Below are 25,801 nucleotides of genomic sequence, written 5' to 3' on the forward strand. Positions count from 1 at the left end.
TTAAATAAAACTATAATTCCTGAACAGTTTGGAATTGCTAAATCTACATTATCTGCTGCAGTTAAGGATCATGAAAAAATCATTAATACAGCTGCATCAGGGTTTGTAGTGCAAAAGTATGAAGAAATCAAAATGTTACTCCTAGAATGGTTCAATCATATGTGTGCTTCCAATGTACCTTTAAGTGGGTCTATAATTCAGGTGAAAGCAAATGAAATTGACATAGATATAGCTGTTAAAAACTTCAGTTGTTCCCATATTGGTTTGTACTGGTTCCAAAAGAGACATTCACTTTCATCATTGCTGATATGATGAAGCAAATGAACTTGATGAAAGTGTAATCAGCTGGTTGCATGAATTTGTTTGAGTGCAAGAAAAGTCTGCCTCAAGTGATGTGCTCAAAATGGATAAAACAGGACTTTTCTACAGTGTTTTTCCAAGTCGCACCCTAGGGTTTAAGGGTGAAAAGTGACGTAGTGGATCTCGCAATAAACAATGTTAACTGTTGTTATTGTGTGCATTGCGGATGGCAATGAAAAACTCCGTCCACGGGTGATTGGCAAGTCTGAGAAATCACATTGCTTTAAAAGCATAAACATGGATACTTTGCCTTGCATTTACTCTCATCAAAGGAAAGCTTGGGTTGACAGCTCATCATTTTGTAAGTGGCTTCTTTGCTGCAAGTCATATAGTCGCTTAGAATAAAAATGTCATGCTGACGTTGGGCAGGTGTACAGTCAAAACATATGGGATCTGAACTTAACCAACATAAAGGTTCATTTTTCCCCACCAAATGTTACAAGTCTTCTTCAGCCCTTGAACCAAGACATTATCTCTAGGGACACTCAAATTTTGCGACTTGCAAAACTTGCAACATTTTCAGAAGTGTTGAATATGATGGGGGAAAGGCATATAGGACATGTTACGAATTTAAACGTAATTTGACACACTGTCTATTCGCAAAATTTTGACATTTCAGTCCCATATACAAAGTTTTAGGTTAACTCGTGAAATTTAACGCAACTAGAGGAATAAACATGGATTAGACAGTTATCTGACTTTCATTAAAACCTTTTCAAGGCGTGGGTGCATAATGTCATCGGTGAAGATACAAAGGTATATGGAAATACCCGAATGTGCAGGTGTTTGTGTTTATTCTGTGATTCACATCTGAAGTGTGTATCCTAATGACCAAGGTGTGGGCGCGTAACACATCGTCGTTGGTTTGTTAATTCTGAGATTCTCACTTGAAGCATTGCATCATGGGGTGGCTTGTTTTCAAGTGTTCATCAACCATTTACTCGTTTTCATGCAGTTCAGTTCTGTTTGAGCAGCAGCAAGGGTAAATACGCTCCCACGCAAGTTTATCAGGATAGTTCACCATGCTACTGGAAGTGAGCTTGGATAAACGAATGAAACAGTTCTTGTAGGACGGAATGAAGAGGTGCGGAGAAGTAATGCTCTGTAGTTTTTGCAATAAAAGAATACCATGGGAAACTTCTGATGGCGTAAAAATAGCCCATTTCTAGCTGCCATCATGTGGAAGCAGTTATGACACGCAAGCGGTAGAAAACAATGTTCGAGATGGGTGAATGTTCAAAAGGAGCAGAGGTATGTAACATTCAATTGTTGTATTCTTGTGCATACTTTTATTTCATTGTGGTTTACGTAACAACCGTGGTCTGTTACCCGCCAACGTTGGCGGCAGAGTGGGTCTGGGATTGTAAGCGGTTATCTGTTTGCAAAATATCTTAAGTAGAAATTGCACGCCATTTCCCCCACTCAAGCAGTCACCACGTAGAAAGCGATGGCTTATTCATGCACTGGGCGGCCTGAACCACGGTATTGGGTGTATAATGAATGCAATATCGTTATCTTATTGCTTGTTTGTTTTGATGCATTCTGATCAAGTATCATAAGAGATCTGTTACTTCCATGTTGAAACTTCACTCAAAAGATGCATGTGCAGCGCACAGTACTGTTGCTTTAAAGCAGCGACATATGGAGCAAATTCGCCTTAGATGTTTTTCCTACGAAGCTGTTCTTAAACCACTCATTGTATCGTAAATGAATGAAAACTGGGTGACTAGTAATTCTTGAAAGTATGACAATTAATGTTACTTGTTTCGAAGTGACCTGATATAACGATTTTATTAACCTCTCACTTAAGCTATAGGAAGTAGTTATTAATCCTTAATATTGAATCTTCTTCTTCTTTTCCTTCCACTTTTCCCATAGCTGTGGGGTTGCGGGTGTGAACTGCATCGCACAAGTGGATTTGGTCCCTGTTTTATGGACGGGTGCTCTTCCTGCCGTCAACACCCTCTGTGGAGGGACATATTCATTATTGTGTGTATATGTGGTGGTTGGTTGTGATGTATAAATTGTTGATAATTTAATTCCACAGATTAATTATTTGCATTTTTTCTGACTTTATTTGGCTGCCAAACTGGATATTGTCTCTTCGACCGTAGAGATGATGATATCAGCTGACATTCCCTTGGAAAAGGCAGATCACCCAACTTTCAAGGAATGGGTGAAGAAGAATTTTGTAGGTGGTGGAGACCTTCCAGGAAATAATGTTCTTCATAGGGAAAATCGAGAAGGAAGAGATTGTTATAGCTGTACAGAACAAACAAGTTGCTGTCATGTGTGATAAAACAAGCGACAAGATGGGCAGGGCAATTTTATTTGTTCTGCTGTCTACAGTGGAGCGTTCCAAATCACAGGCTCAGTATGTAGTGGCAGTCACCTCATTGGAGGCACTAAATGGACGGATGTGCACTCAAACAATTGCAGAGGCACTGCAAGACACAAAAGTGAACTTTGAACAAGTTGTGGCCGTAGTAACTAACTGGGCCAAATACATGACTTCCTGTTTCCTGGGGATTGTGCTCCAAACCAGTTGCTGTAGAAGTGTATCCCGAACTTCAGAATTTGAAGAAGCATTTACAAGTGGTTGCTGCAAGAATTTTCAGCAACAGAGGCCAGGAAGAGCTGGATGCCCTGAATGGTTATCTTAGGGGCAGAGCGATGGAGGAAATGAAGAAGATGGCAGGCCATATGTATACAAAGTTCAACAACCTGATGCTTGGGGGGACCCGGCCCGTACATTTTTGGAGCCAGTGTCTGAGCTGTGTCTGAGAAGAGGGAGAAATTAAACAAGAACTCAAGATCTATTTCGAAAAGCTGCTGAATGGAGACACAGAAAACGTAACAACGGATAGAGGAGAGCCAAGCCGAGGAACCACAACTGAACCACCAATTACATGGCTTGAGGTTGAAAATGCGCTCAAGAGCATGAAGAAAGGAAAGGCAATGGGCATAGACGAACTAAGTGCAGATATGCTGAAAGCAGCAGGAATTCCAGGAATCCAGTGGCTCTACAGACTGCTCAACAAGATATGGGAGGAAAATACTATTCCTGAGGACTGGAAGATGGGCATCATTGTACCTCTGTTCAAGAAAGGAAGCCGACGAAAATGTACTAATTACCGTGGTATCACACTACTGTCTCATGTCCTGAAAATATTGGAAAAAATAATAGAGACCAGAATCAGAGATATTGTTGAACCAATTTTGGAAGAAGAGCAGTATGGTTTCAGACCAGGAAGGTCAACTACAGACCTTATATTTGCAATTAGGATGCTAATGGAAAAATACTGGGAGAAGAACAAGCCTTTATTCCTAATATTTTTGGACATTGAGAAAGCATACGATAGTGTACCAAGGGAAAGAATTTGGCAATGCATGAAAGAACTTCAAGTGCGAGATAGCCTCATAGACAAAGTGAAAATGTTGTATAGTGGGAACAGAAGCTGTATTCAAGTAGGATGTGGTTTGTCAGACTGGTTTGAAACAAAGAGAGGAGTGCAGCAGGGCAGCTCATTGTCACCACTTCTATTTATTATTGTAATGGATGTAGTAATGAAATCTTTTAAAAGGAAAGAACATGGAGATATCAAAGCCTTCACATTTGCAGATGATGTTGCGATCTGGAGTGACTCAGAAGAGGAATTGGGAGAGAGAATACAAAGCTGGAATGAGGAGTTTAAGAAATATGGTTTAAACATCAGCAAGACCAAGATGGTGGTGATGAAAGTGTATGGGAAAGGAGCAGAACCAATAGTCATGTTAAATGAAGCTCAACTGGACAGCGTTCCAGTTTTCAAGTACTTGGGTAGCATTATATCAAATGACAACCTAGCAAAACATGAGGTGAACAATCGAATCAATAAGGCAACACAATTTTACCACCAGATAAGACACCTGCTGTGGGATGAGCAAATACCCATGAAAACAAAAATGACATTGTACAAGTCCTATTATACACCAATTCTTACATACAGTCTCGAAACCACAACACTGACCAATAGAGATAATTCCAAACTTCAGGCAGCTGAAATGAAATTCCTACGCACTATGATCCAGAAAACCAGGAAAGACAAGATTAGGAATGAGAAAATTAGAGAAGAAGTAGGAATAGATGATTCTCTCCTCAATAAGATTCAGATATCAAGACTGAAGTGGTTTGGTCACATGAAGAGGATGCCAGTAAACAGAACTGCAAGGAAGGAATTTGACAGAAAGGTAGAAGGAAGACGACCCGTGGGAAGGCCACGAAGGAAATGGATAGATTTAGTTAAGAGCGCTGTACTGCTGAGAGGTCATGATTGGGACAAGTTGGTGGAGGTAGAATGGTACAAGGACAGGATGAGATGGAGGAGGCTCATATACCACACCCGGGAAACTGGAGATGGTTTAGGATGATGATGATGATGATGATGATGTCTGAGCTCTTCCACTGGTAGAATGCGTTGTCACTGTCTGCAACAGGAGACAAAATGAAGGCCCTATTCAGCAAAATACCATCACTGAAGGGTATTCCCATTGATGGAGTACTCGCGTATAGGGATCTTCAGGATATTCTGAAGAAGAACGCAGGAATATCGGTGGAAGACGATCTTCAGGCAATGCGTGAGGATTATCAACCTTTTGTTGATTGTGCATTAAGGGCACTGTGGGTTCCAGTGTCAAACGTAAATTGTGAAACTTTTTTTTAAACTTTCCTTGCATGTTGACCAATTTCAGAACTAATCTGACAATGACAAATTGGAATTGTTGTCATCGCACAATTATGAATGTAAAGCATTAGGGTAGCAGGGATATTTGTAAAAAAAAATTAAAATCTTTAATGTTTGCAATTTCTGTCTTTTTTAGTGATAATTTTGCAGTTACAATATAAATATTTGAATATACTGCCTGCATTTTTATTTCCATAAGATCCACGTTATCTAAGAATTTGTCATTTCTACCCAGAATTTTTTTTTTTTCTACTCAAGAATTTTAATTACCTACCTAAGAATTTTTCCTCCCTACTCAAGAATTTTTTCTCTTTTCACTCAAGAATTCAACACCATTTCATTCATGAAAGTCAAGTGTCTCAAATTATCACTGTTATGAAGAGAGCTTATTGCAAGTGAATTGTAAGGGCTGCAATTCATGCTGCTGAGAATAATATGGTATCCCTAAGTTTGGAATGTGTGTGATGAAATAAGCAGAAGCTGTCCAACTCGTTGGCTGAACAGTCAGCTTTCGGTTCAGAGGGTCCCGGGTTCGATTCCCGGCCGGGTCGGGGATTTTAACCTTAATTGGTTAATTCCAATGGCACGGGGGCTGGGTGTATGTGTTGTCTTCATCATCATTTCACCCTCATCACGACGCACAGGTTGCCTACGGGCATCAAATAGAAAGACCTGCACCTGGCGAGCCGAACCCGTCCTGGGATATCCCGGCACCAAAAGCCATACGAATTTCATTTCAAAGTAGTAGCTGCAGCCTGGGAATCTGTATCATCACACCATATACAGAACTGCTTTTGGCAGAGTCTGGAAATGTAGCAACGCTATTCATGTCCATGTCCAAAGAGCTGCTGGAATCGATACCACTTTGCCTGACAAATGGGCTATTCTACAAGGCGTTGCAAAATCTGATGTTATTTATGAGGAATTTGTCAATGCAGACGGTGACGTTGCTGTATGTGCTCCAGGAGAAAGTGATGTAGGCCTACAAGCAGGTGCATCTGAGGTGCAAGAACCATCATCAGAAGAAGACAATGAGGAGGAAGGTGTAATTCATCCTAGCCACCAGGACATATTCATCGCTTTTAATATTTTAGAATGTTTTGCTGCAACATCCAAAGTCATCAGCTTGTTTACAGAAAGCATGGATACAGTTGGCCATGAAGTTATCAGGTACTTTTATTTACAAGAGCGACAGTAAAACATACTTCAAATTTTTTTCCCTGAAAATGACTTCCGAGTACCTAACAGTTAATTGTACTGTCTGTACTATGTACCAAAAAATGAAAACAGTACCCTATAATAAAGTGATTATATTCTAACTGTAAAATTTGAACACTCGTTTAACACAAATTTTTTAACATGATATATTGATTTTCCCGACCCTTGAAATTCATATTAATGAGGTTTTACTGTACCGCTCTATTAAAATCTTACATAAATGAATGCCATGCTAAAATAATAGGTACTGGTACTTTAATTTTACCCGGGTAAAAACCCATATATGGGTTACCTGTCTGTGTCCTTGCACGCGGGCTTGCTCAAAACTTTGAAATGTTACTGGCTCTCTGTGTTCAAATAGTTACACGAATAGTCAGCAGGTGACATAAGTTGTACTCCCAAATATTTTAAAGCTGGATGCTGGCATTTATATTTTCCATTTTTTCCCTGAGTTTTTGGCAAAATGGTTAAAAGAAAACAAATCACAAGTGATGAGTTAGAGGCAATAGTTAATGAAAGTTGCAGCGGGGTGTCAGAATTGTCATTGAGTTGCAGTGAAAGTCAATCTCTCGAGATTTCTTCCAGCAGTGGTAGTGAAAGCAAGTGACCGTACTGATGAGTGACCTTTTCCAGTAGGCAACTCTTTGACTGTTCCCTTCTGAATTTGGATGTTATGTTGATCAGAGTTACTCTCACCAGGTTCAGGGTCTTGTTGTCTAGTCCCAGTTCAGTGAGTGTGTGGGTGAGGCACGGGGACTGCCTATCCACAGAGCTCTAGGCTTTCTGGAAGTCGACGAAGGTTGCTGCGTATGGTGAGGCACTTAGGTTCTTGTAAGCGACGATGATTTTGAGGTTCAGGAACTACCGTATTTACTCGTGTATTAGACTCCTCCATGTATTAGACCCCTCTTGGTTTTTCGAGACGAAGAAAATGAAAAATATAAATCTTGCATACAAGACCCCCCCAACGTAATTCATCAGAGAAGAACAACAATTCCGCTTCGAAGTGGGTACAAGCCTTATGCAGCTCTGATGGCATAACACAAATTTGTGAATAGTTTCATCTGTACAACCCACACAATGAAAACACCGTCAAAGTCATGTGGTACATCTGTGTTTCGTAGGTAAGAAATGTCCGCCTCCATAGTGAAGTGTTACTTCAGCTCTGATGATGTCACATAAGTAGGTGAATAGTTTTGTGTCCGACCCGCGCATTGCAAGTACGCATCAGTTATGTGTATATGTGGTGTTTTGTAGCTAAGAATGTCCGCCAGTGTAATGGTTAGCACAATTAGCTGCTGTTCTCAGGAGCGTGAGTTCGATTCCCGATACCGTATTGCCAGAGATTTACGAATGGCAGGAAGATTGATTTACGGTAAAAATGGTACAGGCAACTCCCTTCCACTGGAGACCTGTCTAAAAAAGAGCTGCACCACCTCGGGATGAGGAAATGAGCTTACTTTAGTTAAGAAATATTCACGGTTGTTGTTAGGCCTATTAATATAGGCAGGCGAGATCATTAACAAAGTGATTGTTTAATATCTTGTAACTCAGGCCAATATAGGGTTTTTTGGGAGAGAAGTAGGTTTAAAAGTGATAAAAACAATCCATTCACAATTGTTTTACTCACCAACATACCTAACAAATAGTAATAATACTGATTTTTTATGTCCCCACTTACTTTCAACGATTTTCGGAGACATCAAACAAAACATACTAAGGTATGCATTAATTTAAAAAATGGGAGGCAACGAACATACAAAATTAAACATTATGATAACAAATGCATTACCGTCACACCTGTAGATATCCATAAATGCTGCAAACTTTCCTGTTACTTATTTTTATTCTTTCCATCGTGGGACTTCTGGCACTATCCGGACGATAGCATGCATAACCTAAACAATGCGGTCTCTCTTTTCTCATTTACAGCTATTTAGGTAAATCCTGATGCAATAAATGTAGAGAACAAGCATGAAATATACTTAAAAATAAGGGTCTGGCTTTCAGCAGCCACAGTTATCAAAAGAATCCTTCCAGTCACTACATATTACATTCGGAAATGCAACTCCTAACATACGCTAGTTATCAGCTGGTGGTTTGGCACGCTTTCAACAACACGGCTTTATTCAGAAGGAATGACTTCTGCTACACATATACCAGCTGGGAATATCAGAGACCATCTCCGGAAACCATTTGGGAATAGCTTCACACAGTTTGGACTCTATAGTAGGGAACAAAAAACTTTTAAAAGGTTCAAAAAGACGGGACCTTGAATGCTCTCGGTTTCGATTGCAGTGCATGGCTGACAAGATGGCAGTGAAGATGACATCGCTTGGAATGACGACACACTGGTAGCAGGGAAGCAAGCGGCGTGAGACAATTAAAATGAAAGCAGTGATCAGGTTTACTGTGTGGTAGGCCTGCTCAATTCACAGAGACAAAGGTATCAATATTGCATATTGCATAATATGATTATACGATACCCTTATTCATTTTCTCTATGGGGTCGAGTATAAAGTGAAACAAATCTTTGTAGCGAGATTTTACGACCGTGTGCCCTTCCTGACATCGACCTCATCAGAGGAATTAATGAGATGAAACAAATGACATGATATGAGTAACTAAAACAGATTATATTTACTTTATATGTAGGCCTACAAGTCATGTTCAACATTTATTTACCTTTTACATGTAGAAATACTGCCTTCCAATGAAAATAGCCAATATAACACAAATACATTCATAAGTTTGTTAAAGAACAGTGTAGAATGTTTGCATGTACAATGTATAGCTCTTCATAGCCTAGAAGTCATGTGTTCACTGCACAAAATTTGAGGTTATCGCATATTGGACTCCCCCCTTTACTGTTTTTGGCTGTAAAAGTGGGGGAAAAAGGGGTCTAATACACAAGTAAATAACGGTATTCCATGCATGACCTGGACTTCCTGAACCTGGCTTGGTACTCTCCTTTGTGGGAGTCTAGTTGAGCCTCTATTCTAGTGAGAAGTGCCTTGGAGAGGATCTTGTATTTCACCAATATATTTACATATTTCATGAAACCTATCTCTTGACTTAATGCTTTGTAACATTGGTCATACATAAGTAGATAGATAGATTAATGTTAATCTAAAGATCATAATTCATGTAAAGAATTCGTTATATACTGTACTACAGCAATTTTTTTATTTTTGTTTTATTTCAGGTTTGTACGATGCCATCTGCAAGAATCCTAGTCTGTATCCTCTTGTTCTAAACCTCTTGTTAGAGCACTTCAATCAGTTCTACAATGCTGGAGAGGACACTCTTCCTCCTCTTGATTTCAAGAAGATTGTTATTATGAAGGATACTGAAGCCACTCTACAGGTTTGACTACATCCCATGCTTCATCATCATCATCATCATCATCATTTCCCATTTGCAGCTTCCTGGGTCGGGTTGTGAATCAAGGACCTTCATTGCTGCTTGTCTCTCCACCACTCATCTCCTTTTTTAAGTACATCTTCGGTTTTCCTCCCCTCTTCTCTATGCACTCCCACACTAAATCTGTCCACCTCTTTTGGGGTCTTCCTCGTGGTCTCTTTCCTGTTAACTTCTCTGAAAAAGCTTTCTTTGGCACACAATCGCTTCTCCCATTCTCATCCACTTTAACTTTGTTGTTTCTATCCTGTGTTGAAATTTCAAGATTCCTGTCCTTTTCCTTATCTCTTCATTTCTAATTCTATCCTTTCTGGTCTTGCCCTCGATACCTCTTATTTAGTATTTAGCTTATTTAGTGTAAATTAAGAAAGCATTTTACATTTAAAATTATATTTACAATCAATCTGCATTTAGGGCTGTTGCCTAGGTCACAGATTACCTATCAGTTGTTTACCTAGTCTTTTTTTAAATAATTTCAAAAAATCAGAAACTTATCGAATGTCTCCCTTTGTAAATTATTCCAATCCCTAATTCCTCTTCCTGTGAATGAAAACTTGCTCCAACTAGTCCTTCTGAATTCCAACTTTATCTTCATACTACCATCTTTCCTACTTTTAAAACTCCATTAAAGCTTGTCCATCTACTAAAAATCATTCTACGCTACTTCTCCACTGACAGCCCAGAACATGCCGCTAAGTCGAGCAGCTCATCTCGTTACTCCGAAACCCTCCCAGCCCAAAGATTGTTACATTTTCATAACTCTACTCGTTTGTCTGAAATCGCCCAGAACAAGTTGTACTAGTATACCAATAATTTTTCATTACCAGTATGTCATTTTCCGTTGATGTCAGCGCCTTTTCTGGAACTGTACTTCTATTATCGTCATCGTAAACGTAGTTTATCACTACCAGTAAACTAGTTGGCCCATTAAATGCTCATTAAAGAATCCCTACATAATTAAAAAGTAATTACAGAACAATAACAACAACAACAACAACAACAACAATTATTTAAAAGATTAAGACTCGTCAAGGAAACACTCATGGACTCAAAATCAAAAGTGAAATTCGTGGGTGAAGTATTGGAGCCCTTTGCAATTAAGACCGGCGTGCGACAGGGTGATGGATTGTCACCACTGCTTTTCAACTTTGTTCTGGATAAAGTCATTTGAGAATGGGAGAAGGAATTGAAAGCTCAGGAACACTGGAAACACATTCAACTTGGACGAGAAAGCGATGACATAAAGGTCAATTGTTTAGCTTTCGCAGATGACCTAGAGATACTAACAGACGTTGATATTTCAGCAATCAGACAGATTGAAGTCCTTAAGGAATGCGCTGAGAAAATTGGACTACAAATCTCATTCGAGAAGACCAAGTTTATTTGCACTAAATTCAACATTCAGGAATTACAGGCAAAATATGGGCAGATCCATACTTTAAATATTTCGGTGAGATTCTAGAACCAACAGGGTTGGAAAAGGAAGCACGGAAAGTTTGATTACAAAAACTCAAAAGAGCATATTGGAGACCCCGTAACATCTACAGTGAGAAATGCATGTCCGTGCATGCAAAAATCAAACATTATAATACGGTGATTAAACCTGAACTGCTGTACACACATACATATCCCACATCGTTCCATCGTAAGCGATGGGTCGGTGAACGAGGCTTCTCCACCAGTTGCGGTCTCTGAATTTTTCCCCTTCTTCAATGCTTTCCAAAGTATGTCCTCTCTGTTGAATGTCAATCTTCACCATGTCCTTGTACCTGAGTCTTGGTCGCCCTCTTGGTCTTTAGTCTTCAAGTTTTAGATCGTACATTTTTTTTGGTAATCTGTTATCACCCATGTGTCGCATATGTCCATACCATCTCAGTCGCTGCACTGTTATTTTGCCCTGCAGTCTTACAACTTGAGCCTGCTTGCGGATTTTCTCATTACGGACTCTGTCCCTCCGTGTTTTACCGGATTGGAATTATGAAGCCTGTTTTCCAATCGACTGTTATGTCCCCTTCTTTCCAGATCTAACGAAAGAGTCTGTAGATGCAATGTTTTCCAGAAATGCCCATAGCCTTGATCATTTCTCCATTAATTTCATCTGCACCAGCTGTATGCAAGTGAAATATTGGTACGTAATAATAAACGTGATCTGGAAAACATCTTGAAGGAGGAAAGGAAGATCTTGAGGAAAATTCTGGGCCCAGAGAAAAAAGAAGAAGGGTATAGACTCAAATCATGCAAAGAAACTTCCCTTCTTTGATAGGCAGAACACTTCTCATCCACCCCTTTCTAGTCCCTCCATTTCCCCTCCACACCCTACCGCGTATGCAGGTCACTCGCAGATACAATAACAGTACTAGAAGGAAAGCAGCTGTTATTACAGTAGGTGGTGGTGAGTGAGTCGACTGAGGGAAGTTGGTATGGACTGAGTACGTCTACGAAGATCTAACTACACACAATAATCTAATAATATTTGATTTTTATTTATTTTACATTTTATGGCCTACATTGGACCACTCTAGTCAATTATACAAAATATTTCTTGATTTCCTATCAGCCCAACATTATTCATTCTGAGAAATGCTGCCTTCCTTTGTTCTATTGAAAATACCGTACCATTAGACCTTTTATTGATCTTGGTCTGTAGCTTGGTGTGTGTCTCTTGAAGTATCTTTTTTGTTTGTTTTGTTTTTGAGATCGTCTATTGTTATTTGTAGTTCTTTAATATCGTCCTTAATTTTCGTGATCCATTTAATCTTGGACTTGCTATTCCATAATTTTTCAATTATTCTTCTGCTAATTCTGATGTCAAATGTTCTGATAAGATGTCCAAAGAATGATGTACGTTTTTTTCTAATTGTGCTCAATACTGGTTCAATTTCCTTCTAAACTGTTTTATTTGGTACTATTCTCCATTGTCCATTAACATGATACTATTTATGCATGTTCTTATTCTTCTTCTTTCTGTCTTAAGGATTTTGTCTGTTTCAGCTGTATTAGTAGTTTTAAAAATGGCTTTACTAGGATAAATTATTTCTGGCTGTGTGATTGTTTTATAATGTCTTAATTTTGCTGCTAATGATAAGCCTTTTTTTTTTCTTTTTGTATTGCGCCCTTCCTGCATCCAGGACGGGTGATGCAAAAGAAAGTCCAGCTAACTATCATCTCAGGGTAATCTATGCATATTTTTGTTTTACGTGGGATCCAAGGCAATGTTGATACGCTGATAAATATCTAGTCTGCCATTTAAAGTGATGGACGTCTCCATTTGATGTAACATTATAATGCAGGAATATTAATTAAATTGAAAGAAGAAATAAAGTGGTTCAACCTATTCAGTACAAGTAAATAAGAAATGTAGTGTTACATTCTTATTTGGTTGAAAGCGGTACCGGTTTCGACCACTAATCTGGGTCATCATCAGCCGATTAAAAATACAAAAACAATGCATTGTATTGAATAGATTGAACCACTTTATTTATTGTTTCAATTTAATTGTGATACAGTTCAATACGGAATATTATGAAATTTTTATCTTTAGGAGTATTAATTAGTAAACACATTAATCCTAATTTGCCTTATTGTTTTTGAAGCTATGGATAACACCTCAAGTATGTCTTAACTAAATATAGTGGATAAAATCAATGAATTGAAATTATGAAATTAATTAATTTTTTTTTGCTAGTGGCTTTACGTCGCATCGACACAGATAGGTCTTACGGCGACGATGGGATAGGAAAGGCCTAGGAGTTGGAAGGAAGCGGCCGTGGCCTTAATTAAGGTACAACCCCAGCATTTGCCTGGTGTGAAAATGGGAAACCACGAAAATACATCAAATGACTGCCGACAGTCGAATTCGAACCTACTATCTGCCGGATGCAAGCTCACAGCTGCACGCTCCTAACTGCATGGCCAACTCACCCAGTATTCATTAATTTAACTTGCTTTGATAGCTTGAATCGTCATTGATCACTGTTAGATCTGTTGCGTATTTTACAAAGTACCAGCATTGAAATGAACTAGTAGTTCATTTATACATAATATTAAAAAATAACAAAAATATAATAAATGCAAACTTGCATGGGAAATTTTTTGGGTTAAATTAAGCTGTTATTCTTATTTATGTACATTATTTCGTGTCAATATAATAGTTCTTCTCTTCTTAGGACAGATACTATATATTTTGCTTATATCTCTGAAGTGAATTTGAGCTTAAGGATAAAGATGAGTTTCTTATTTTTATAACAAAACATGTGCTAATATTCATTTAAAAAATCATAATGTCAACCATCCTTGTATCCTATATTGAACTAATCTCCAATGTAGATCAATTATGTAACATAAATAATCAACTAGATTCTCAAGTGTATTAGGAATTTATAATGTGACCTTGTGTGATTCAATCAAATATATATATATTTTGTAACCGTAAAGTTTGTTTTGATGGCTAGCTGAACACAAGACTCGGCCCAGGGGTGACCGGTCACTATCTGAATTGTTACAGAGGAGAGGGAAGTCAGATAAGTATAATGGAACACTAATTGTTTTAAAAAAAGTTTATTCATAAAATAAAGTCAGATTTCAACATCACCTCAGCACAGCAGTTATAATGAGTACTTCTCCTTGGGGCGGAATTGGCCCTGATACATTGCGGGTCACAATGTCTGCTTAGGGTGCCACCATCTTCCGAGCCGATCTTGAATATCTGGAAGGTCTCGAATATCTCGAGGTCTGGATGGTCTAGGAGCATTCGTAGTCACGGTTGTAACGTGGCACTGGGCATGAAATAGATCCAAAGTGACTGGTCTGCACTCAATTGTCTTCACAGTGGAATTTCATTTCACTAATGAACACAGTTATTGCTGATGGCTTGAATTGAGCTCAAAATAAATCTGCGATGTATCAGCCACAGAAAATAAATAAGTCACTTTATCAAAGTTAAATATGAGAACTTTGGCTGAATAGTGTCATAGAAAATTAAATATTCCACTTCCAAACTTTACACAGTTCAAGTTCGAATTAATTCTAGAAACGTGCGCGTTGAGGCGCGCGGCTGTGAGCTTGCATCCGGGAGATAGTAGGTTCGAATCCCACTATCGGCAGCCCTGAAAATGGTTTTCCGTGGTTTCCCATTTTCACACCAGGCAAATGCTGGGGCTGTACCTTAATTAAGGCCACGGCCGCTTACTTCCAACTCCTAGGCCTTTCCTATCCCATCGTCGCCATAAGACCTATCTGTGTCGGCGCGACGTAAAGCCCATAGCAAAAAAAAAAAAAATAAATAATTCTAGAAATAAATGAAACCAAAAAATTTGTTCTGGGATGAATTTAGTCCCGTTCACAATTAAATAAAGAAAACACTGTCCTTTCAATAACCGTCCGGGGTTCAACACAAGAAATGTTAACTGTACCAGTTTATTTAACCACAGTTCTAAGGCTGTGTTCTATCGTGAATATGGTCACTTGGAAAATAAATCTTAAGTTCGATAGCACTGTTAAATTCACAATTAAGTATTTATTATTTTCCACCTAGTCGATACAATGATTGCTTAAGGCAATTTAATGGCTAAAAGTGGTACATGTTTCATATTTCATCAACATCTTCAGCCACATAACACTGTTTAGATGAAAAATATATAAAATTGACAAAGTAATCCTTAAGAGGAAGTGTCCTTAAAATTAACATAAGATTGACAACATTAAAACAAACAGAAACTCAAGAGAAAATATATAAATTATTACTACAATTGAAAGCAGTTGTCAAGGAAACACTTGTACAATATTCCATAGAGAATATGTCCTAAATGAATATTATTTTCTTAATAATTCATGAAAAAAGGTCAAATTATAAATTATACAGTTTATAAGTAATTGTCGAAATGAAGAAAACCAGATATCACAATGTGGTTCTTATTATTAATGCAGATGAAAATATAACTAATTCCTAGTTGTCAATTCTTATTAAGCCTGCTTTCTTTTGGAACAGTAACTCCTGTCATTCTTTCACAGTCTTGTGTCTGGTGTAATATTGATGATGCGTTCTTCCTTGCTCTTGCACCTGAGGAGGTGGAGGAGCGGGGGATATAGGTGTGTCAAGAACCTCCTTGCTGCCACCTATAGCTTCAACTGAGGAGGAATAAGTTGTAGGGCTATCTGTAGATGGAGAAATTCCAATTCTTTTTTCGTGATCTTTCTCAAGCATTTTCAAATATACTAGAATTTGATAATATAAAGGATTCTTATATTCTACAGCCTCATTAAGGTTATCATTTTTCTTTATAAGTTCTTCTAGATGAATGTATATGTGTTCATTAAGCTGCCCTTCTTTAATTTCTTTATGGTGGTCAGGTCTTGTTCTATGCTGGTAAATTTATGACCTGTGGCAGTCATGTGTGATCCCATAGCTGAGAATCTTCTATGTTTTTCAGCATTCACATGTTCCAAATATCTATAAAGTTGCGGCAGATTGTCCTATGTATGTATTCTTGCATTCAAAGCATGTGAGTTTATATATTCCCGAATCAAAAAATTTAACTTTTTCCGAGAGATTTGTTGTATCATGGTTGAATTTTTTCTCTTAAATAAATTTGTTATTACGTGTATGTTTGGATTATTATAAGTGAACTTGATGTATTTTTCAGTTTTACTATGTTCGATTGCTAATTTGGAATGCTGCTTCTCCGAAAATTTATTATTTTATCAATCATGTTATTGTTGAAACCATTCAAGAGGGCTTGTTGTCGGATAAACAACAGTTCTTTATTCCTTTCAGATTTGGATAAAGGAATACTAAACGCTCTGTTAATGTAACTATAATATGCTGATCTTTTCTGTGCCTCAGGGTGTAACGAGTTGTTCTTGATAGTGGTCACTGTGAAAGTAGATTTTCTTTGTATTTTGAAAGAAAATCCTTTTTCTTCTCTCGTTGTGACTATGTCCAGAAAATTCAGTGATCTCTCTACTTCCTCTTCTAAAGTGAATTTGATATTGGAATCCAAATTGTTCAATATATTTAAAACTTTATTGCTATCGGTAAGTCTGTTATCTATTATAGCGTAAACATCGTCCACATATCGTGTCGAAAAATCCAAACCCTCTATTTGATTAATAATTTTCGTGTGTTCCAAATAGTCTAAGTATATATTAGCCAATATTCCTGATGCTGGGGCTCCCATTGAGAGTCCTTTTTGTCGGTAAATTTTATTATTAAATGTAAAATAATTTTGATTTAACACGAATTTTAAAACATTATGCTTACTAATTTGTTCTTCATTAAATTCTTCTTAATGATTCTGATAGTGTCTTTCGGAATGTTTGTATACATGTTGGTTATGTCAAACGAACATGTCGTGTGAGATGATCCAAGTTTAAAATCTTTAACTAGATTGCAAAAATCCACTGAGTTTTTGATAGGTGTTTTACAATGAAATATGTATTTACTTGATAAGAAATTATGTATAAATCTAGAAGTTTTATAAATGGGGCTATGTTTGAAATTTATGATAGGTCTAATCAGTTCTCCTTGTTTATGTAATTTCGGCAGTGCTCTTGCAGTCGGGAGTCTAGGGTTCATATTTATTAACGTTTGCACATCATGTTCATTAAACAAGAATGACGTGGTTTTTAATAGTTTTTTAAGATCCCTCTGAATACGTTATGTTGGGTCTTTATCAATTGTACTAAACGAATTGTTATTAAAAAATGTTTCTGTTTTATCAATATAAACATTTCTGTCTAGGGCTACAACTTTTCCTCCTTTATCTGCTTTTGTGATAATCAAGTTATTTAGTTTGATTTTTTGCTTCAAGTTATTAACTGCCTTGTTGGTGCCTCGAAGTGATAGTAAACCTTTTACTAAAATAGGAATTTTCTTCTTAGCTTCATACCTTAAGTCATTCTGTAAATCTACAGGTACATTCTGTATTGCTGTTTCTGTTTCTGCTAATGTGATTAAATCGTAACTTTTGTTTGAACTTGGCCAATTGAAATTAGGGCCTTGACTTAAAATAGAGGTTTCTTCTTCATTAAAATCTATCTCAGACAAGTTTTTAATTGGAGGTGGATAAACACGATCATCAAACGTAAGATTAGGAACTAACCTTCTTTCTTCTCCATTAGATGCTAAATTTTTCAACTTAAATAATTTATTATCCAAAGTTCCTTGTTTCATTTTAAGTGTGTTCTCCATTTTCTCATTGATATGTTTCGGAAAGAATCCCATTCCAGAGGAAGCAAGTTCAGTGGTGCTGAGAGGTGTGCGAAGTACATTTTCTCATTAAGAAGTTTCTTTCTCTTATACATAAATTTAATTTCTCTTTTTAACCATATTTTATTAACCTGGATTTGAGTAAACTTATGATGATTAGAATATATAGTTTTTCTATTGAAGTGCAATACGGACCATGAAACTGATTTTATGTAAGCACTGTTAAATTCAACTATTAGTGTCAGTAGCTTGTAACATAAACGCATAGTTTGTCGAAATGTTCTAACACCTTGGTAGAGTAACACTGTCACAAAATTCAATCACCTGTACAGTTTGAAATACTGAATTACGTCTCGCTATTAGCACAGGTTTATCACTTGTTAGGGTTCAATACAAAATTATGTACAGTTTTGAAGTTCCGCTAAGGACAAGGTTTTATCACTCTTAGCATTCAATGTTAAATCACTTTGTGAAGTTTAAACACTGTCATTCAAATTCTATCATCTCTTGTAATTTAAACATCAAATTACATTTAAGTACTTGGTAGCGTAGTATCGTACTAGTTTGAATCACACTCTTCCTGTAAATAGTTAAACACCTTAACTGTTCACTTCTCAACTCATACACAACTTCTATTACCACACGCAAACGATGCTGTAATACTAAGTCTTGTAGATGCATTGTAGAATCAGAGTTCAATAGTATGCGAACTTCCATCGGAGAGTCGAACTGGCGACCAACATCACAGCAGCAGAATGACCAACAGCCGACCGACCGGCCTTGACTGTGGCACAAGATAGACTGGCTTGACAAGCGAAATGCTTGCCTATTTATTCAGTATCCCCTGGGAATTATAATTGCTAGTATCTTTCGTACATTTTAACGGATCTTCATGAAACTTGGGAATTATGACTATAAAAAATTAGGCTATACAGTGATGTGGTTCATTTCTTCATATCATTAATCCATCTGGAACAAATTAACGATGGAAAAGAATGGAACATTCTGTCTGATGTAATACAACCTTGGCCAAGTTACCCAGTTGTGACGTCTCACTTCCCTGCTGCTCACAGCTGACATGTTCGCAGGGGAAGCGTGTTCGGCGGGTAGCATAACTCCACATACATCAGGGACTTTGATTGAGAACCGTATTACAGGTATATATCCCCCTCTCTCCATGAAAAAGAAAATCCGATCAGGGTTTTCTTTTCTTTAGTGTTCCCGATGATAATATTTCTTCAAATTGGCGGAGTTGTAAATTCCTTCCGGGTTTCCATTTAGTTTAATCACTTCATAAGCCCCATTATCAAAGACTGCAGTAATCCTATAAGGTCCTACGTAGAGGGGACAAAATTTAGTGTACACACGAAGTTCTGGACGTGAGACAGCGGGTTTCCTAATTAAGACCATGTTATTTACTTGAAGTGGTGGTCGAAACGCTCTGTTTCTCATCCTCCTCTCTCGGATTTGGGCTGCATGTCGTAGTTGTTCCTTCGTAGCTTCCACGCGAGCCTGGTGAGTGATTACCATGTCCTCAAGAGGTAGTAACAGTTGACCCAAAATCGGGTGTGATATCCTTATGGACCTTCACGGGAATATCACGAATAGATTCATGAACTGTTGAGTTTATGACCTGCTGCATTATGGGCAGAACCTCGACCCACTTCCAGTGTTGATTCCCGCAGTAGAGTCTGCAAAATCTGGCGATTTCCCTCATGATCCTTCCGGCTGGGTTAGCCTCAGGATGACGTATTGAGTTCATGATATGGTTGATGTCCATGTCCTTTAATGCTACTTGAAACTCCATAGAGGTGAATTGAGTACCATGATCTGTAAGTAAATATTCCAGTTTACCCATTTCCGGAATAATATTCCGTTTGATTCTGCGGATGATGTGCCGATTGCCACGGGTTGCCTTTGGCAAAGGGCCATACAGGTCCAAAGCCAGTATTTCCTTAGGTCTCTCTGGTGTCAATGGCCTAGGAAATTCCCTCATTAACTTATTATTAGGTTTAATTCGTTGGCAAACGTCACAGGTGCGAATAATGTCTCTAACATCTCGCCTCATGTATTCCCATACAAATTTTTCTCCAATGAGAGCAACCACTTTATCAGTGCCAGCATGTGCAGATAGAGAATGAGAATGCCACACGATGTCTGGTCTAAGTCCAGAAGGAGCGTAAATCCTACGCTTACTCTTCGCTGGATCCAAGTACTTATAAATCTGTCCATCTTGATAGCAAAAAGATCGTGCGAGGTGGGAGATACGGTCATAATCGTCATCAATGGGAATCGAACCCTTGAAGAATCTAAGGAGTTCTCAGATTTTGACATCGCGCGCTTGAACTTGAACTTGCGGTAAATATTGGAATCTTCGAAGAAGCTCTTCATCTTCTCTGTCTAAAATTTCAATTGGATGAGCAGTAATAGTGCTGACTGGGTTGCGACTTAGGTCGTCAGCAAGGATATTTTTCTTCCCAGGTCGATGAACTACAGTGATATTAAATTGTTGGATGAAGAGTGCCCAACGAGTTACTCAATCACTGGTAATGTCGGAAGACATGATGAAAGTAAGAGCTTTATGATCGGTGTAAATGATCACAGGGTAGCCGAAGATTATTTTCCTCCAATAAAGCAGGGACTGAACTACAGCAAGTGCTTCAAGTTCCGTTACTGTGTAGGCTCTTTCATGTGGTCTCAACTTTCGACTCATAAATGACAAAAATATTCTGACATCAGGCTTTTCTGGGTTTATCTGATAAAAGACGGCACCCACTCCTACAGAGCTAGCGTCGCATTCAATATAGAATGGCCATTCAAAATTTGGATAGGCAAGTTGTACACTATCCCGGAGCATTAACTTGGTTTTATGAAATGCTTCGTCACATGCTTCTGACCATTTCCATCGATTATTTTTCTGCAACAGTGACTGCAATGGTGCTACAGTTTCTGTATAGTTGGAACAATGTTGTGAAAAGAATTGGCATAATCCTAGGAATTGTCGCACGTGCTTGACTCTGGTCGGTTTAGGAAAATCTATAATGCTATTAATCTTGGCTGGATTAGGCTTAATCCCATCTCCACTGAGGAGATGACCGAAGAATAACACCTCAGGCTTAAAGAATTGACTCTTACTCATGTTGATTTTGAAGTTCTTCGCTTGAAGTTCACTTAAGACAGTACTAACATCCTCAATATGCTTCTCAAGTGACTCTGAAGCTATGAGAATATCATCAACATAAATGGTAGCAATATCTTTGAATTTGACAGATAGTTGACTTTCCAACACTCTTACAAGCACGGCTCCCAAGTTCTTGATTCCAAACGAAAGTCTGTTGAAGGCATACGTGATGTTTTTGAAAATAAATCCAGTGAATTTTCGACAATCTTCTACCAACAAAATATGAAAGTATGATGAGGTCATATCCATTGCAGAGAATATCTTCATCCCTCTGAACTTCCTAAGGATGTCTCGGAGTAAAGGTGGACGGTCGTATTCTAACACTAGACTCTCATTTAATGCACGCGCGTCGAGACACAGGCGCAAACTGCCATTTGTTTTTTTTTTTTTTTACGATCGCCAAAGGGTTTAAATAAGGAGTGATACACTTAGAAATAATGCCATCGTTCTCCATCTTCCGGATTAAAGTCCTGGCTTCTCCTTGATATTTTTCGGGGACAGGATACGGTCGCTTCTTATATGGTGAAGTATCCCTGTCATTCAGACAGAATCGAAAATTCTCAATTACACCAGGCTTATCATTGAAGACGTCTGCGTATTCCTCGAACAATTTTTGGGTCGCCTCTGCCACCTAAGAACTGAACTCTGGGCTTTCAGTTACACTGTTGAAAAAATACGAAGTCATTACTACCCAAGTCGAAATCATCCTCAATGATGGGCATTTCTTGGCCCTCGACTGGTCCCACTTCATTGGGTCTACCCTCTCCCTCGATAGGCGGAGCATCACTCTTATTGCTTTCGGAATTAACTATAGGGGCATTCAGACCCTGACACTTCATATCTTCACTATTTAACGGCTGTAACTCTACAGAGTTAGCATTTGAAAATTTTAGGGTATTGGCAGAATAGTCAATAATACCACTATACTTAATTAGAAAATCAGACCTTATAACAATATTAAACTTCATTGGTGTAATTACCAAGAATACGTGTTCAAAGTAGACACCTTCGATTTCAATTGTGAAGAATGCCTGTGTCTTACATTTGATGAATTTGTCATGTACAATCCCCTTAACTTTAAGTTGGGCGACTGGCATTAAGAGTATCTCCTCTCTCTTTTTTAACTCATCAACTAATCTGTCAGAAACTAGTGAGGCTTGAGCTCCGGAGTCGATCAAAGCAGATGTAATGAGATGGCCTAGCTTAATGCTAATGACTGGGAGACTACGTTGGGTTTGGCAATAGTAGGATCTTCGTGCAATAATTCACTATCATCTAGGTGCTAATAGTTAATGTTTGTGGTGCAAGAAATTACTTCTTCATACTGGTTTTCAGGCAATCTTATTGCTGGGAAAATGAAGTTTTTTTTAAATCACGCCCTTCGATTCAGGATTTGGCTCGGACGTCTCATTCTCTCTACCAACATTCTCTTGATATTCCAATGACGTGGCGCCTGGTAATCCTTCGTCCTGATTCCTACGTTGGATGTATTCACATGTGTCCCTCTATCTTTTCTCGAGTTCGACCCTATGTGTATCTCGGTCTTGGAGAGCTGATTCAGTGGGCTTCTTCCAATTTTGATTACGCTCATAAGGTATATTATCATCATATGAGCGTCTTCAAAATCTGCGGAAACGAGAGGGTGTATTTCTCCTCTGTTCCGTTTCCACGCGCGGTTCGGGATTCGGTCTCTGTTGTGACCTTATTTCCACGTTATTATTCGTGACTTCTTTCGGTTTCTTAGTCTTATTGGGATTCTGTGTGTGAGCGGTGTCCAACCTCCTAAGAACATTGTCAAGCTGCTCTAAATTTTGGACATTAGCTGCTGCAAGAATCTCTTGAACATGCGCAGGAAATTGAAGTATCACTACCTGAATTAATTCATGTTCGGGTAGAGGTGGATCAAAAAATTGCATCTTTTTTAATTGTGAGAGTAAAAAGTCAGAATAGCGTGAGGAATTAATTGCTGTGTTGTACTTTCTCGAATATAATTGCAACTTAATTAAATGTTGAATTTCTGAATTCCAAAATCTTTTCAATAGTGCTTCTTTAAAGTCATTGTAAGTTTTAATATTAAACTTGAATGCTGAGTACTATGTTAGCGCTCTTCCTTCTAGAAATCGGGAAGCTATCCTTAATTTACAATCAGATCTTACTTGACTCTCTAAAAAATATTCATCAAGATTGAGGAGAAATTCCTTTGCGGTATATTCTTCCTTACTAAATGGTTTATTTTGTCACCTATTCAATACATATAAATTTTACATTTAGGAATTTATTATTAATTCCGCATGAGACGTGTTTGGCCCTTCATTGAAGGCATCATCAGTCAAATTACCTCCTCAAGGCAAAAATCAGGTACCTGATTAGTATTTAAAATGCACAAATTAATACACATTACAATGGGAAAATTAAGTACAAGAAACTCTTGTACAATGGTGATGGTTAAACAATATAAGTTTAAAGAATAAGAAGTCGGCACCAATGCTTAAAATTACTGGGTAATTATAGCAGAGTTCAGCAGTGGTGCTCTGAAGAATAATTGACGCACTCATACGAAATTATAAAGTTTATAAAATTATTTACAGTATAACAGTCAGGAGGAAAGGGTATAGTGCTCAGCGTCAATGTTTGTAACAAAAATTACTGTCAATGGTTGGTAATTATACAGTAAATTTACATTATCCAATTGAACAGTTGAGAATTTACAGTTTATATACATATTTACAAGAGAGCAGCTTTATGAGCAAGGATATAAAAAAATAAAAAAAATGTCTAGTACCAAGTGCGTCCCGTTGTTTTAATCGTTGGAAGATGATTGTAGCATTGATATATTAGAAATATGCAGAGTGGTTTAATCTTAGTTTATAATCACAGGGGGCAGGGAAAATATTCCATAGCCAAATGAGGTTTTATAGGCATCAAACAGAAAGTTGTCTGGTTGAAGCACCAGGTTCGGTACGGTGAACTGGTCAGCGTGGACGGAGACTCAATGGGTGTCATTGGGTACGCGGTGCATTTGAATGGCAACAATGATGGCAGTTATTTGTAGGTAATTGTATTACTTGGAATATGTTACGGGTTGAATCCTTCGCTTTTTCTTAGTTGTCTTCTTGTAGCTTGGAATGATGTGTGAAAACATCAGTGTGAGATGCCAGTGAGACTTAAATTGATATTATTTCGTGAATGAAAGTATGAAGGTCCTCGGGACGAAGTTACCGTTTTTTGTTGCTGGTCTAGTGAAATAGAATGAAGTTGCTTATGCTATGAACTGCAGTGGAGAGATTAGAATGTATACGGTAACTATAGAGTCAGAGCGATGTAGCTGGGACGAGGCATCTCTTCATTTTGTCTGCGAAGAGGAGCCGTAGTGGCACGCCATATTCATGCTGATGTGCGCTGGAATTCTAGCGTGTTGTTGGAAGTTGTGTTGTATGAAGTGGAAGTTATCTGTAATTAAGATGTTAATAGTATTAGTTGGTGTGTAAGAAAAGATCATGGTAAGTAATGAAGAGGAAATGTTATGTTGCATACCTGATGTGTCGTTGAGAGGCAATTTGTTGATGGATGTTGGTTGACTATGAAGGAGGCTCAGTCGGTAATACGCACATGTGGTTGGCAATGGCGGCGGGAGGGGGGTGGGGAGCTTTGGGAGGGAGGAGCATGGGCGGAGTTCATGCGCAGAGGTGAGCTGTCGGAATGGAGGAAGGTAGAGTGGAGGGGTAAGCTTGTTATGTGTTGGGAGTGCTGGATGATAAAGTGTTGGTTTGTAAAAAGAGGGAGGGGGGGGATGTATGGACTCGAAAATTTCGTGGATAGTATTGATGTCTTTTTATTAATGCGGTTGAATGTTATTCGCTTTTGTTTGGTGTTGTAGTGTTTTTATTGGTCGAGTGGCTTTTATTTCTCGTATTGTATCGATGGGGTCGTAGTGGAGGGGGAAGTGCTTGGGTGGGAGGAGGTATGGGCTTGCTGTCATTGCGTGTGGGGGAATTGGTGGGAATGGGGGAGGTGGGGGGGGAGGGGGGTAACTGTCGACATGCTGGGTGAGTTAGTTAATGTGGTATTAAAGATTTTAGACAAGTTGTTGCCTTGAAAATTCATTTTTTGTAACAAGGTGGGAATTTGTTCATAAAGGTTTTTTTAATATCTATTATCTCATTGAGGTTTTTGTCTTTATTGAAGTGTTGGTCTAGAAAGATGTATAGGTTCTCAAACTCAGTCATTAGTTTACCTTTCTCAACTCTCTTCAGGATTTTTAGGTCTTGTTCTATTGTGGTGAAATGGTGGCCAGTGTCCCTCATGTGGGTGCTCATTGCGGAAAATTTATTATGTTTTTGGGCATTGTAGTGTTCAAAATAATGGGTTTGGAAGCTTCGGCCAGTTTGTCCGATGTACGAGACATTGCAGTGTGAACAGGTGAGTCTGTAAATACCTCAGCCCGCATAGTGATTTTTTTCTTGAGTTGACAGAGTTCTGGTTGCAAAATATGTTCTGGTTCGTGTTCTGCGTTTTGAAAGCAATGTTGACTTCGTGCCTTTTTAGGGGGTTGGCTATCAGGTGGATGACTGGATTAGTGTATGTGAAAGTTGCGTATTTGGGTTTATTGGGTTTTATTGGGGAGAGTTGTGTTGTAAATTTTAGTTTTACTTTGTTGATGATCTTGTTGATCATGTTGGTGTTGAAGCCGTT

At 38.3% G+C, this 25,801-nt stretch overlaps 1 protein-coding gene across 1 annotated transcript in view; it reads left to right on the top strand.

Annotated features, from left to right (window-relative positions):
* The window catches only part of FANCI (Fanconi anemia complementation group I), a 427,158-nt gene that overhangs the window by 189,943 nt on the left and 211,414 nt on the right, over positions 1-25,801 (top strand). Inside the window, exon 12 of the mRNA XM_067148224.2 lies at positions 9,508-9,668. Coding sequence (XP_067004325.2) covers positions 9,508-9,668 — 161 coding nt within the window. The remainder of the gene's footprint in view (positions 1-9,507; positions 9,669-25,801) is intronic.

The sequence above is a fragment of the Anabrus simplex genome, chromosome 5 (genome assembly GCF_040414725.1).
Source record: "Anabrus simplex isolate iqAnaSimp1 chromosome 5, ASM4041472v1, whole genome shotgun sequence".
Taxonomy (NCBI): Eukaryota; Metazoa; Arthropoda; class Insecta; order Orthoptera; family Tettigoniidae; genus Anabrus; species Anabrus simplex.